We start from the raw sequence: 12,837 nt of genomic DNA, 5'->3' as shown, positions 1-12,837 counted from the left end.
TTGATTTTATTGAAGCATAGGACAAAGAGCAATGGACGATGTGATTTGTGTCAAATGCTTGAAGGTTCTTGACGGAAATTGTGTTGTCATTTAAACATTAGAGTTGTTATCATCCAACTTGATAAGTAAGTAATAAATTAACTTAATGAGATAATCACTACGAAATTAAGAATTAGTATAACAGTAATGTTGCTCCTTTATGACCTAAAAGATTAGAGCCTAAGTACCTAAGTAATAAAAACAATCTCTTTAAGTTTTGGCATTGTATATATCTTTCCTTCACTTCTAACGAAAAATTAAAATAGAGCATTATAGTAGTCATACACAGATAACTTTCATAGCATAATCATATATGATTAGCCTAGACCTAATCCATAAAAATTTACACTAAAATAGAATAATCTACTCGAGAATTTAACATATACAACTTCCTTATCCAACGTAAGGATTTACATAGGATGGTATAGGACAATTGAGAAAGGCATATATAATATTAAAAAAAAACCAAAGTGGAGGGAGGAGGTGAGAAAAATGATTTGCATGTATCTTAATATTTATAATGAAAGAAAAAGGTGTTATAAAATCAATATTTACCTATTACGTGAAGAGAGGGATGCCTTGAACTGTTCTTCGAACTATGTTGAGATGTGAAGTTAAGCTATTAGTCCCTTTAGCAAATTAGCTTCAACATTCGTGACCTCACACCGTCCACAAGTTATTTGGAATAAAAAAGTATTTATTCCTAGGCTAATGGCACATTACAATCTTCTGGCTCTTTATAGACCTGGAGGACAAGAAGAAAAGGAAAAAAAAAAAGGAAGAAATTATAATTATAATAAGTCTAATCAAATAAAGTATATTCCGTGTTCATCGAAGAAGATAAAATTCCATATTCACCTAGTCAAATATCTTCCATTTTGTGTTTGATAGTATTCCTTTTTTTTTTTTTTTTTAGGTGGATAATTCTTTTCCTCTGTTTCTTTATTTACTTTCTTTTTTCTTGGTGATAGTCAATCTAGGAAATTAAAGTGGAAATAGAGGATGTTGCTATGTGTCAACCCAAATATGTTAGTCTAATGGGAATTAGAATTCATCACTAATAGAGAGGTATTCAAATTACCTTTCTTCTTTACATACCTAGTATGGATTTGACAAGTACCTTGATTTTCATTAGGGATTAGAGAAATAAATAGTATCCTCTCTCTCAATAGGATAACCCTACAGTTAGTACTAAAGATAATAAGTTTTTTTATTTTTATTTTACAAAGGATAAGTAAAGAAGATGAGATTTGAGTTGACGACTTTGCAATAAACAATTAAGGTTTTTACCAACTTAAGATAACCAGCATCTTCATACTATCTCTTTTTAGGAACCAATTGAAGAGAGAAAAGATGTATCAACTTAGTCACCTAAAGATCCTACAGAGAGTCCATGTAAAGGGCAAAGGATCGTCGGAGCTGAAGGAAGAAGTGAATCTGACCTAAAGAAGTGAATATGCCCTAAAGACAACAAGTTGATACTATGTGCTACCACCTTAGGCTTGGTAGATAAAAACAAGCAATAACACTTGTCATGAGGTATGTAATTGCTAATTGCATTACTCAGAGAAGATAGATCATAAGTTTCAATGTCTAAGAATAATTTAAAGGATAATTTGGGCACAAGGAGTTAGTAACGAAATAATCAGTCAAACATGAAAGATGGCATGACTAACATAAAGTGACTAACTATATATGAGGTGGCCAAGTTGATGGTATGGTAGACTTGAATGGTTGTCTCGGAAGTGCGATCAATTTGATAGCATGGTTGATATAAACGATCAACTTGGAGGTGTCACCATCTTGAAGATGTGGCTTACTTGGATGCACAATACTCTTGATGGCAAAATCGACTTAGAGGCACTACTGACTTGATGGTGTGGTCAACTTGAAGGGATACCGGATTGGAGGTGTGGCCTACTTGAAAGCATGAAAATCTAAGATGCACTACCGACTTGGAGGCACGGCTAGCTTGGCAACTCAGTTGACTAGATGTTGGAGCTATCTTGGAGGCATAGTCGGCTTGGAGGTATTACCTTCTTGGAAGCATGACTGAGTTAATGATGTGATCAGCTTGGAGGCACTATTGACTTGGATGATGTCAACGAATTATAAGCATGATCGACTTGGAGGTGTGATCATCATAAGTGCACAGTGTGGCCCTCTTAGAGGCACACACTTGGATAGCAGTTTGGTGCAACCTTCTTATCAACGTGGGAAACTTGGAGGCATATCTATAAGCAGCTGACATGGAGGGTGGTTTATCTTGATGAAGCTACCAACTTGGATAGCAGTCATCTTGAGAGGAATGATCAACTAGGCAAAACAACCAATTTAGGGTTGCTCTTGACTTAATGAAGCAATCGACATGGATGGTGGTGAAGTTGAGCATGCCACTAACTACGAAGCAAAGGATGAGAAAATAACCCAAGTTCAACTCATGTGGCTGGCCTTCCTGAAAGAGAACCTAGAGTGAGGTGCAGCTTTCCATTGAGGAGGAGGAAACCCACAAAGTAATCGATCGTTAGCCAAGAAGGTGCACGAAGAACCTAGTGGCTGATGTTTGAGAAGCATATAAAGCAATCAACTTCATCTAGAGGTCAAGATGATTGCCTCAACTTTGAAGTAGTGTAGGATGTTGTGGCCAAGCTCCTTATGGATCACATGGTCACTATGCCAATCGAGGAGTTCGATGACGAGGTTCCTTGCACTCCCTGTGGCATATATTTTTGGAAAGCAAGTGAAATAGAGTGCCATCATGACTACTATTAGAGAGTTGCCTCCATTTTCCATTTGAGATCGAGGGTAGATTTTAACTATATTGACCTCGATCTTCTTAACGTAATATAGGTCTCTTTTCAAATTGGACTTCACAACTTGTTCGCATATAGAGATAAGGGTATGACTTGAGATAGAGTTGCTCGTATGTTTATGTCGACTTCTTCCATAGCGAGATTGACATTAGGCAGCATTGGTAGTATCTCTCGTATCACTCTTTAGTTCATCTCAATCGCTTGGCTTGTGGGGAACTTTAAGGACATGTGATATATTGAGACCACTACAGAAAGCTAGTTCGAGATGATATTGACCGTAAAAAACTTTAACCTTATAGTCTTCGAGCATGACGGCTCGTTACACTAAAAGGGGAGACAATATTACCAGTGAATATGATTAGATTAGTGGGGAGTTGATAGCAAGCATATCCTTGGTACTAATGCTCATTTTTACGGAAGGTGCCAAAATAAATAATATTGATAGAGCTACTTGTGTTGACCATCACTTATTTTACTTAATCATTGAGGGTGCAAATAAATATGACTACTGAATCAAGAAAATCATCTATCAATTTTTTTATTGAAAGGGTATGAAAAAAAACTATCAAGAAATTTATTGTAGAATGTGATGTTTGCTAGCGCCACAAAGGTGAGACAGTTATTGCCTCTGGTTTACTTTAACCTCTTTCTATTCCTAATGATGCTTGGACTGATATATCTATAGATTTTATCAATGAACTTCCACTATCTCAAGAAAAAATCATTATCTTTGTGATTATGAATTGCTTTACAAAACATGCTCTTTTTTATGCCATACGATATCATTATAAGCGTTACTCGCATTTATGTTGAGAATACAGTGAAGTTGCATGGAATTCCATGTTTCATTATTAGTGATAGAGATAAAGTTTTTACTAGCATATTCTAGAGTGAGCTCTTTTGCTTTTAGGGTACCTAGTTGAATATACGTACTGTTTATCATCCGCAAACAGATGGGTAGACTGAAATAGTAAACATATATCTAAAAATTGAAGTAGTGAACAGATATTTAAAAAACTATCTTAGATAAAATGACTTTCTTGGAATAATAGTGGTGTAATAATACCATTTATCACTCCTTATTGAGATATTTTGGTAACTTTTTATATTCTCATTATAATTATCAATATAAATAAAATCTGGTGAATTTTCTAAAAATATCTTTTTTTAATGTTTCTTTCATGAATTGGTAACTGAGAGTGGGGTTTTAGTTGTATCTTACTAATCTTATGGCATAATTCCGAATGCATATTTTTTACTATTTTAATTTAGATAATTAAAAAAGATACCTCATTCATTAGAACTCATGATCTGATCTTTTGACTATGTACGATGCATCATAATTATTGAGAATCTCCTCCAAAACTAATGAACAACTAAAGCCATATTCTTTTATAAAACTCATGCAGTTTTATTTTATAATTTTAATATTATTTTAATTCTCCAATTTAATCCTACATAAGAGGTGAACAAAATTTAAATTAGCTTGTAGATCATCAAGTCGAATCATACCAATCAATATTAGAGCTAATATAGCTGAATAAGAAATAGCTACTTGCATGTCAAAATTTGAAATCACCATAAAGCAATGTCACATATGCATTATGCTAAAGTCTAATTCTAAATTATACATAATAAAAAGAAGTGTAACACCTCATTTTAGTCACAAATGAAAGTGACTAAAATCAATTTAGTCACACATCAAAAGTGTGAAATATTTAAATAAACTTATAATAGTGACTTATAATAGTGTGATGATTATGATATTATTAATTTAGATTTAAATATTTTAGACCAACGATTAAGACTCATTTACCTTGTTCTTTAAGAATGTAAGATTTCAAATGTTTCAGGAATGTGGCTACTAATGTACCCACATTTTAGGGAAACTTGATGGGCCTCTTATTGCCTATTTATAAATCTCTTTGTTTGCATGCAAGGATACAATTAATAAAATATAATTATGTTCTTTCTCTTTTTTACTATTCTATTTATTTTGTTTTCTACAGTTGGTGTAAGATTGTGATTTTATTTCAACCCTTTGTGCACACAAATAAATTATTTCTGATTGTATCTTGGCTCAGTATTATCAATCAAAAATTTAGATGAAAAACTAAAATATTCTTTGTATTCCTACCTTCAATTATATATATATATATATATATATATATATATATATATATATATATATATATATATATATATATATATATATATATATATATATATATATCGGACTTAATTGATTTTGTTTAAGTCATGTGATACATTTGCATATTTGTCCCCTCCCTGAAATCTTTATAATCAAATAAAAATATATAAAAACTAAAAAAATATTTAAATAAAAATAAAATATTTAATTCAAAATTTTATAAGTAGATATTTTAACAAACACTTAATGGATAATACAAAATTACAAACATTCAAAATAGTCTGCCATTACCAAAAATCTTCATTGAAGAAGTGCTCGTATGATATTGCTATAGAACATAACAATGAATCAATCCTAGACAATACTCCAAAAGTCCATTCAATTATATATCAACCGAAAATTCAATAAATTAATCACAAGATGCAATATCATGTAACACAAAGCCCTACCAATTCTCTTAACAGACTGTAAGTAGTTTAATCAAACTAATTATGCAACATGAATAAAACTTGCATTCTCGACACGAAAGGAATGTCCAAATTTTTATGAGACAATTTAACACTCGACACAGAGGACCACATATCCATATCAACAAACAAAGTTCCATATACCATCTATAACGACCAGCATACATTGATATTTACCTGTCCAACAGCCAACTGGAATAAGAACTGAATGATTTCACTCTCCAAATTTTTATTATTTTTGACTGTAGCAATGTATAATCTTTTTTTCATTTCGCATTGGCACCGAGCTTCACTTCCATATCATCGCCGTTGCCATCACTTCGTCAATGGTCTCCTGTTATTCACAAATAATAATACCTTCTTTATCTTCCTCATCCGTCACCTTCCCCTCCGCCTCCTCTTCCTCTAGCTCCACCAATAATCTTTTTCCCTCTCCTCTTATTCTTCGCCTTTCCTCTCCTCTCCTAATATGTCAATTCATATTTGTATTATACTGATCTGACCGTCGACCAAGACTTTAAACCTTGTCAACACTAGAACATAACCAAAACCTATTACCTTCCTGATAATCTTGTAATACAATCATAACTGTTCATTAATCTCATTCATCTCCTCTCACAGCTATGAGCATTCTGTGGGTAATCATATGCATTAGTTTGACTAAACATCACAATGTTAGTTATCATGACCAATAGTTTGCCTAAACATCTCAATTTCCCCAAACCATGTGCTTAAACCTAATGCATTTAGGTGAAATCTCACAACACAGCATTATGTACTAAAGTACATAGACTCCCAAATTCCATCCATCTGGATATAACTAATATCCAAGTATTCTCACAAGGCATTCAAAAAGCTACCTTCCATTTCATCACAGAGATCATAGTATAGATTCTATAAAAGCTACAAGCATGGGAAGTAGGACTGTAAACAAATCGAATACATTGGTTCCTTGGCCTGAATGAACAGAGGAATGTTACAGCACAGCTTGAGCTCAGTATAGTTAGCGAGTGCAGTGTTTGTACATAGCTTGAGAATGAACAAGCTAACTAAGCTTGTATGTGTTTGGCAGGATCACAAAGCATTGAAAGGAAAAAAGATTCATTGAAACAAAAAAAATCCAAACATTAGAAGGAATCTAATCCATACAACAAGATTTAGCAAAACAGTAAAAGATCCATAATTTCGAGCATATATTCATATAGAGAGGAGTGACACATGGAACAAAGAATTGAAGTGCCAAGAAGGGGGTGCAAGAAATGGGAGCTCTATGAAGATGGTGTGTGGTGTGTGATAATGATGATGGGGTGCGGTGCTCAATCTTGGTGAAAGCAGTGTAGGGATGGAGTCCTGCAATTCCCTGATTGTTAGCAAACTACTGCTCAAATCAGCAAAGATCATAGAAAGAATAGGAAAGAGAACTTAAGCATTTTATGAGGGCCTTGGGTGATCAATGATCATTAGATTAAATCAATCAGATAAAAAGAATGCCTTTTATGTGGCCTCAAATAGCTGTTTCCCTTCAAATCTAATGGTTCATATTGTTTAGAATATATTATATTACTTGTACTATAAAACTTATAAGCCATGCCTTTATCAAGTCATTCACGATCAAACATGATCAAACAATATCATGCCTGTATTCGGCTTATATCGACAATTGACATGTTTTACCTGATTCAGAACCTCAACATTCTCATGCTCGAGCAAAGCTCAGCTAATCAATTACATCAAACGAACCATAATCAAAAGCCATGACTACATCTCTCCTTAAACATCAGTGAGATATCAAGCAAAGACACCAAAATTCTTCCCCAAGCTGACTTAATGAAAAATTCAATCCCCTTAAAAGATATGTTAAACTTGTGATATCTCATGAAAGAATAGGCTATTTCACTTCAGTTTGTGGTTTGACATCAGAAAGAGCATCAATATAACATCAGCTACGGAACAAATTAAGGGGGGAAAAACTCCGTAAGCTAATTTTAATAAGTAGATCAGACAAAAATAACAAATACATTTTTCAGACACTATACTTGTCAAATGTAAAAATCAAAACGAAAATTATAGAATAAACTCATAAAAGCGACAAAAAAAGACAGACTCTTAAGGAGACACGGATTATGTAACGAAGCCAGAATAGGACGGTGAGGAGCAGCTTGATGAAATAGAAATCCAAGTTCTTGGTAGTCTAAAATGCCTTGGGGAAAAAATAGAAATCAAAGTCTCCCAAAACCTAAAGAAGAATACAAGAGCTATTACTAATAATGTCAAACTATTTGCTGTCCGATCTATAGGAGAAATCAAGTCCAATGGCCAACTCGAACATGAAAAAAGAAACATTTACGTATGATGGCAACTTAATTTCTATACATGCTAACATATGTTAATAATCCATTATATATTCAACAATGTCATGATAGTTATCGATCCTGCAATTAATGGAGCAGTTCAGCAAAACCTTTTACATTATTGAACCATTTGCACATAATTTATAATTGATAGCATCATGAGATGTTTTTGTTCTGAATTATTCTACCAAATTCACCTCATTATTCATTATTCATTGAAATAAATCACACCAATCTTAAGCATTCCTACAGTACAAACAACTTGGCTTAGTGAAAACACTTTCCCTGATCTCTCTTTCTAGATTTTCTCTGAGCAATTCGATGTTTCCCCCTCCTTTGCAAACAAAAGGAAAAGAAGACCGTCAGCAATAAGCCAAGAATCACTTACTTGATGCACTCTGCGAATTTGTGCTTCCAACCTCTGCAACCGCTAGAACACCACTATCAATCGATCTCTTCTTCTCTTCTCCCTTATCCGCCTCTACCTTCTGTGCACCAGTCAGCCTTGCGAGCATCACAAATGACATCCCACCCAACACATTGTTCAAGCACCTCAAAACCAACACGGACGACTTAAAACCAGCCGGAGGCAACACGTTCTCCATCACGAACTCCATGCCATTCAACGTTTGGTAACGCAAGTTGCTGCTCAAACCCATGTGCAAGGCCCAGGTACAGGCATTGAGCATCGTGGGAGGGGGCTTGTTGGGAACTTCAAACTCCGGATCCATCCTCTTCCTCAAAGCAATCAATCCATTTGAGATGGCCGTCCCCACAAGCCCTGCAGCAAACCCTACAGTGGCGAAGGTGACGCCTTTGTAGACCAGGGTGCCAAGCCGGGAGAAGAGCGAGTAGGAGCCGGGCTCAAACATATGGCCGGTGGGACAGGACGCGAATATTCCAGGGAGGGCAGAGGAAGCGGAGGCCGAGGCAGAAGTGGGGGCGAGGAGGTACATGAGGACGAAGTTGAGGATGGATCCAACGACGAGGGTAGAGAAGACGAAGTCGAGCTCGCTGAGGCCAAAGTTGGGGCGGGAGGCCATGTCGCCGAGGACGCAGGCGCTCACGCCAACGAGCTCCTCCATGAGGACCTTGAAGGGGAACTGCGGGTCGGCTGAGACCCTAGCTCGCCAACCCTCGAGGAAGACGCCAAGGGGCCCGGAACCACCAGAGGGCTCCTCGCCGTGGTGATGGTCGCCGGGAGTCCCATCGGAGCCCCATCCACCGCCACCGCCGCCGCCGCCGAAGTGAATGTCGTCGCCAGCGCCGCCACCAGGGGAGGGAAGATCGGAGGAGGAGAGGGAGCGAGGGAGGTTAGGGTTTGTGCGTTTGAGACGGAGGAGGGAGCATAAAGTAGTGGATTTCTCCGCGGCGGTGGCGCGGTAGGAGGAGGGGATGACGCGGAGGCTGTAGCCATGGTGTTTCCCGGATAGGTCTGTTGCGGGGTTATGGAGCAGCGCGTAGCGGAGTGGGGCGGCCATGGCGATTTGGGCGTGTGCGCGCGCGCGAGACCGAGAGCGAGAGAGAGAGAGAGAGAGACAGGGAGAGAGGCGAAAGGGATATCTACAAACACAAAAGGAGCACAAGTGAGGAGGTTGCGGGGGTTATGAATACGTAACCAATGAAGAATGGTGGTGGAGATCCAAAATAGATTTGGTTGCGCCGCAAGGATATTGAAGAATATATTTTGTTATGGGTGTGCTACAAAATGGTCAAAATTGACGCAGTCATAGGCAAATATTAGATGTTGGAAGGCAGATGGCAAGTGTTGGATTCCTTCTTGTCCACATGCCTCTCTTGTTTTATCATCTCTACCTTAAGCTTGGCAGCCATTAGATTACTGTTGGAATCCTAGTAGTGATTATTTGGTTATTAAGAGATCTAATTGCCTTTTTTTTTAATAAATGTCTTTAATGGTATATATAATGTGATATAAAATCTAATAAATGTGCTCCAACTCAAATACCTCTCTCCCCCTTTTTCCCTTGGCTTACCCATATGACCCAACTAATTACAACCCCTACCAAGTTTGAATGATAACATATAAGTCCAACTCAAATACTTGGCTGATCTGAACCAAGAATTGTAGCTTAATTACAGCCCCTACCAAGTTTGAATGATAACAACTGAAATAAACACATTCATTTCCTCTATAATCCAAAATATAAACCAACAAGCACAAATATATAATGACTGTCCGAACTAGATACCAAAGCTGTCGTAATTTATGGTGACTATCAGAGAATGACATACGAACATGACAACAACTGAAGTCAGTATAAAACAATCACCAACATGGCACCAATATGCATAAACACAGTAATGTCAGCACAGCAGCTTCGGTTCCTATGTATCCTATAGATACAGAAATTACTTTATTCTACTGGTCCTTGTTCAAGGATGCTGGACCTTTGCACTTGTAGACTGGCAGCTTTTCCGATCATGAAGATAACAGTGAAGAAAACTAACAAGGAAGAAAATGTAAGGGGAAAAAAAAAGAGAAATAAAAGGTTAACAGGACCCACAGAGGTGGGTTCATCATCCATTGGAAAAGGAAACAAAAAATTCTTGTAGGGGATTACAACAGATTCAAACATTTTCACTAACCGGACTTTGATGTGTCCATCACCGATGACTTTGTTCATTGAATCTTCCAAGATCAGTGCTCCAAATCTAGCTTTTCCTAGATCACTCTGACCTATTCCATCAATCTGCATTAATTGAAGCTGCTAATAATGTACATAAAAACTCTGGGTCATGTAGAACCCTCAGAACATGTTTTTTACTGTCGCTGGACAGTGGGAGCAGTCTGTGCTTGCCCATAGAACCCAATTCCTGGAGACTGGTAAAACCCCACTGTGATTGGCTGCTGTTGCTGATGTGGTGGTGGTGGTGGTGGTGGAAGTGGTGGTGGAATACCAGGTCGTGTCAACCCCAGAGATGGGTTGGAAGGTAGAGGTGGCGGAGGGGCCAGTGAACCACCAATGAACCCATAAGGTGTTACACTTATTGTTGCTCCACTTCCATGCGCATACTGCTGCATCGGTGGTGGAGGCAGTGGTGGGAGAGGCGGAGGTGGTGGTGTAATATTAGGTGGTGCCAGATTACTCTGGGAGAATTGTTGCATACTTGCAGCTGAGGTTTGTGGAAGCACAAGAGGAACTGTCTGCTGTTGTTGTTGTGGCTGCTGCACCTGACTGAAGTAAGAAGTTTTGTCCATATCAGCCATGGACATTAGGTTCTCAAGCCTGGGCCTTTTCTCCAAAGGGAAATTTGGGCTATTGGAGACGACTCGGGAACTGAGACCATTGCTCATGGAAGCAGCTTCTTCTGCAGCTAAAGAGGATAGAATAGAGGTAAGAACCTGTGCTGAGGATGATGATGCAGCAAGCTTTGCTGCAACGGCAGCTGCTGCCTTCTTGTGATCATCTTCGACACTGCTTAAGCTTCTGGCAATTGATGTTACAGGTTGGGCCGGTGCCAGTTGAGTGATGGATATTGGAGAAATTTTGGGTTCTGTAGCAGATGTCGCTTTTGATGCAAAGTTTCCGACAGGTAGTGTCATGCCAGCAACAATTTCATTTGTGGTGGTGGCCAAACCAAGTCGTTGCCTCATGCTGCTAGTATTTTCGGTCTGATATTGAGCAATCTGCAAATTTTCAAACAAAAAGCCGAAAACCAATTTAAGTGAAAGAAAAATGAATTAGATCAAATCATCAAACACAACATTCATAAAACGGTCCTAGCTTAAAATGCAAGCACAATTGGCAATACATGATACTAGACTAAATTACAGCAGTGACTTCACTATCAACATGGTCATATCGTCAAAATCAGGGAATCATCAAACTCAGGAAACCGTCACATTCAAACCAACAAACCTGGAGAGCCTAGGTCCTAAAATGTGTAAGAATAAAGTCTTCACTTCAGAATATGCAGATAATAAAGCAAGGTGTTCTATAGTTCCATCATCAAGAAAGAAATATGCACACCATGAATCAGTAGCAAAATCAGTTAATTGCCTCATGTTGTCCAAGAATTTTCCTTTTGGCACAATTCTTTCAGAAGTATATTAATAAAACATAAGAAACTAATGCCTCCATTAAAGTAATTCTAACTTGATTCAGGAGCCACAATCAATTTTAATAAGTTAGAACCCAAACCAAGCCAAGTATTACAAAAAATTTCATGCACACAAACAGCTCAAGTCGTAAATCTTTTACCCATGCAGCTTTATTATTGAAGGGTTGAGTTCATGAAATTAACCTCAATTGACATGTATAAGTAAATTGGTTTTAACATGAACATGCAGACAATAGGTGTACCCTGGTTAAGCTTATACACTGTATGCCTGATATGACAAGAACAAAGCTGCAACTGTTCAAACGCAACAAAGTATTGCACATCATTCTTGCTCAGCATTGGATGGCACATGCAAATTGTAGCATGCTATTGACATTTATAATACAAAGCAATAATGACATGCTATAAGTCTTTCGAGATGGGTCAATTATAACACCACAAACAAAATCATTGATTACTGATGATATAGGTGTACACAACAGTGTAGCATAGCCGTCCACTTCTGAAGTATGCATATCTTTGCTGACAGGAAATTGACTTCTTAATTCTTGTTTAACAAGTACACCTAGTGATGCAATGAGACACAGCAGGTTCCAAGTTTTACCCTGTTAAATTGATGCTTCCTTGTGCCCAAATAGGGGTCTCAAATTGAGGTGCATTTGGGGCCATTTGGATGATATTACTTCAATTGTTAACTATTCATTTTTCCTTTGGCACAGTGTATTTTAATATTTTAACTATCTTTTCCACAGGAAATTCTTCTCTTTGATAGCTGACCTTTGTGCCTGTCTTGCACTTATTCTTGAATCTCACCTATTTCACTCATCAAATTTTTTCCGCAAACCAGAGTATCATTCCCAAACAGTGGTTTTACTGACTAAGCAAATCGCTTAACAAATCTGTGTGTGCACCTATAGTCCTTCACCAACATT

The 12,837-nt window shown here is 37.4% G+C and overlaps 2 protein-coding genes across 3 annotated transcripts in view; both read right to left on the bottom strand.

Annotated features, from left to right (window-relative positions):
• Nucleotides 1-7,921: 7,921 nt before the first annotated feature.
• Nucleotides 7,922-9,474, bottom strand: LOC103971050 (protein RETICULATA-RELATED 3, chloroplastic). Its single transcript, XM_009384992.3, has one exon. The coding sequence runs from the start codon at nucleotides 9,301-9,303 to the stop codon at nucleotides 8,203-8,205; it is 1,101 nt and encodes a 366-aa protein (XP_009383267.2). The 5' UTR covers nucleotides 9,304-9,474; the 3' UTR covers nucleotides 7,922-8,202.
• A 627-nt stretch (nucleotides 9,475-10,101) lies between these two features.
• The window catches only part of LOC103971049 (uncharacterized), a 35,033-nt gene continuing 32,297 nt past the window's right edge, over nucleotides 10,102-12,837 (bottom strand). For both annotated transcript variants that reach the window (XM_009384991.3, XM_009384990.3), the window contains one exon: nucleotides 10,102-11,471. In XM_009384991.3, the coding sequence (XP_009383266.2) occupies nucleotides 10,605-11,471 (867 nt within the window). In that variant the 3' untranslated portion in view covers nucleotides 10,102-10,604. The remainder of the gene's footprint in view (nucleotides 11,472-12,837) is intronic.

Source organism: Musa acuminata, chromosome BXJ1-6, assembly GCF_036884655.1.
Source record: "Musa acuminata AAA Group cultivar baxijiao chromosome BXJ1-6, Cavendish_Baxijiao_AAA, whole genome shotgun sequence".
In the NCBI taxonomy this organism is placed as follows: domain Eukaryota; kingdom Viridiplantae; phylum Streptophyta; class Magnoliopsida; order Zingiberales; family Musaceae; genus Musa; species Musa acuminata.
The sequence above is the reverse complement of the archived record's forward strand: the minus strand, read 5'-3'. Positions and strand labels throughout refer to the sequence as shown.

Coding starts and splice junctions, on each gene's coding strand:
- LOC103971050 (XM_009384992.3), bottom strand. CDS start 9,303: ATGGCCGCCCCACTCCGCTACGCGCTGCTCCATAACCCCGCAACAGAC.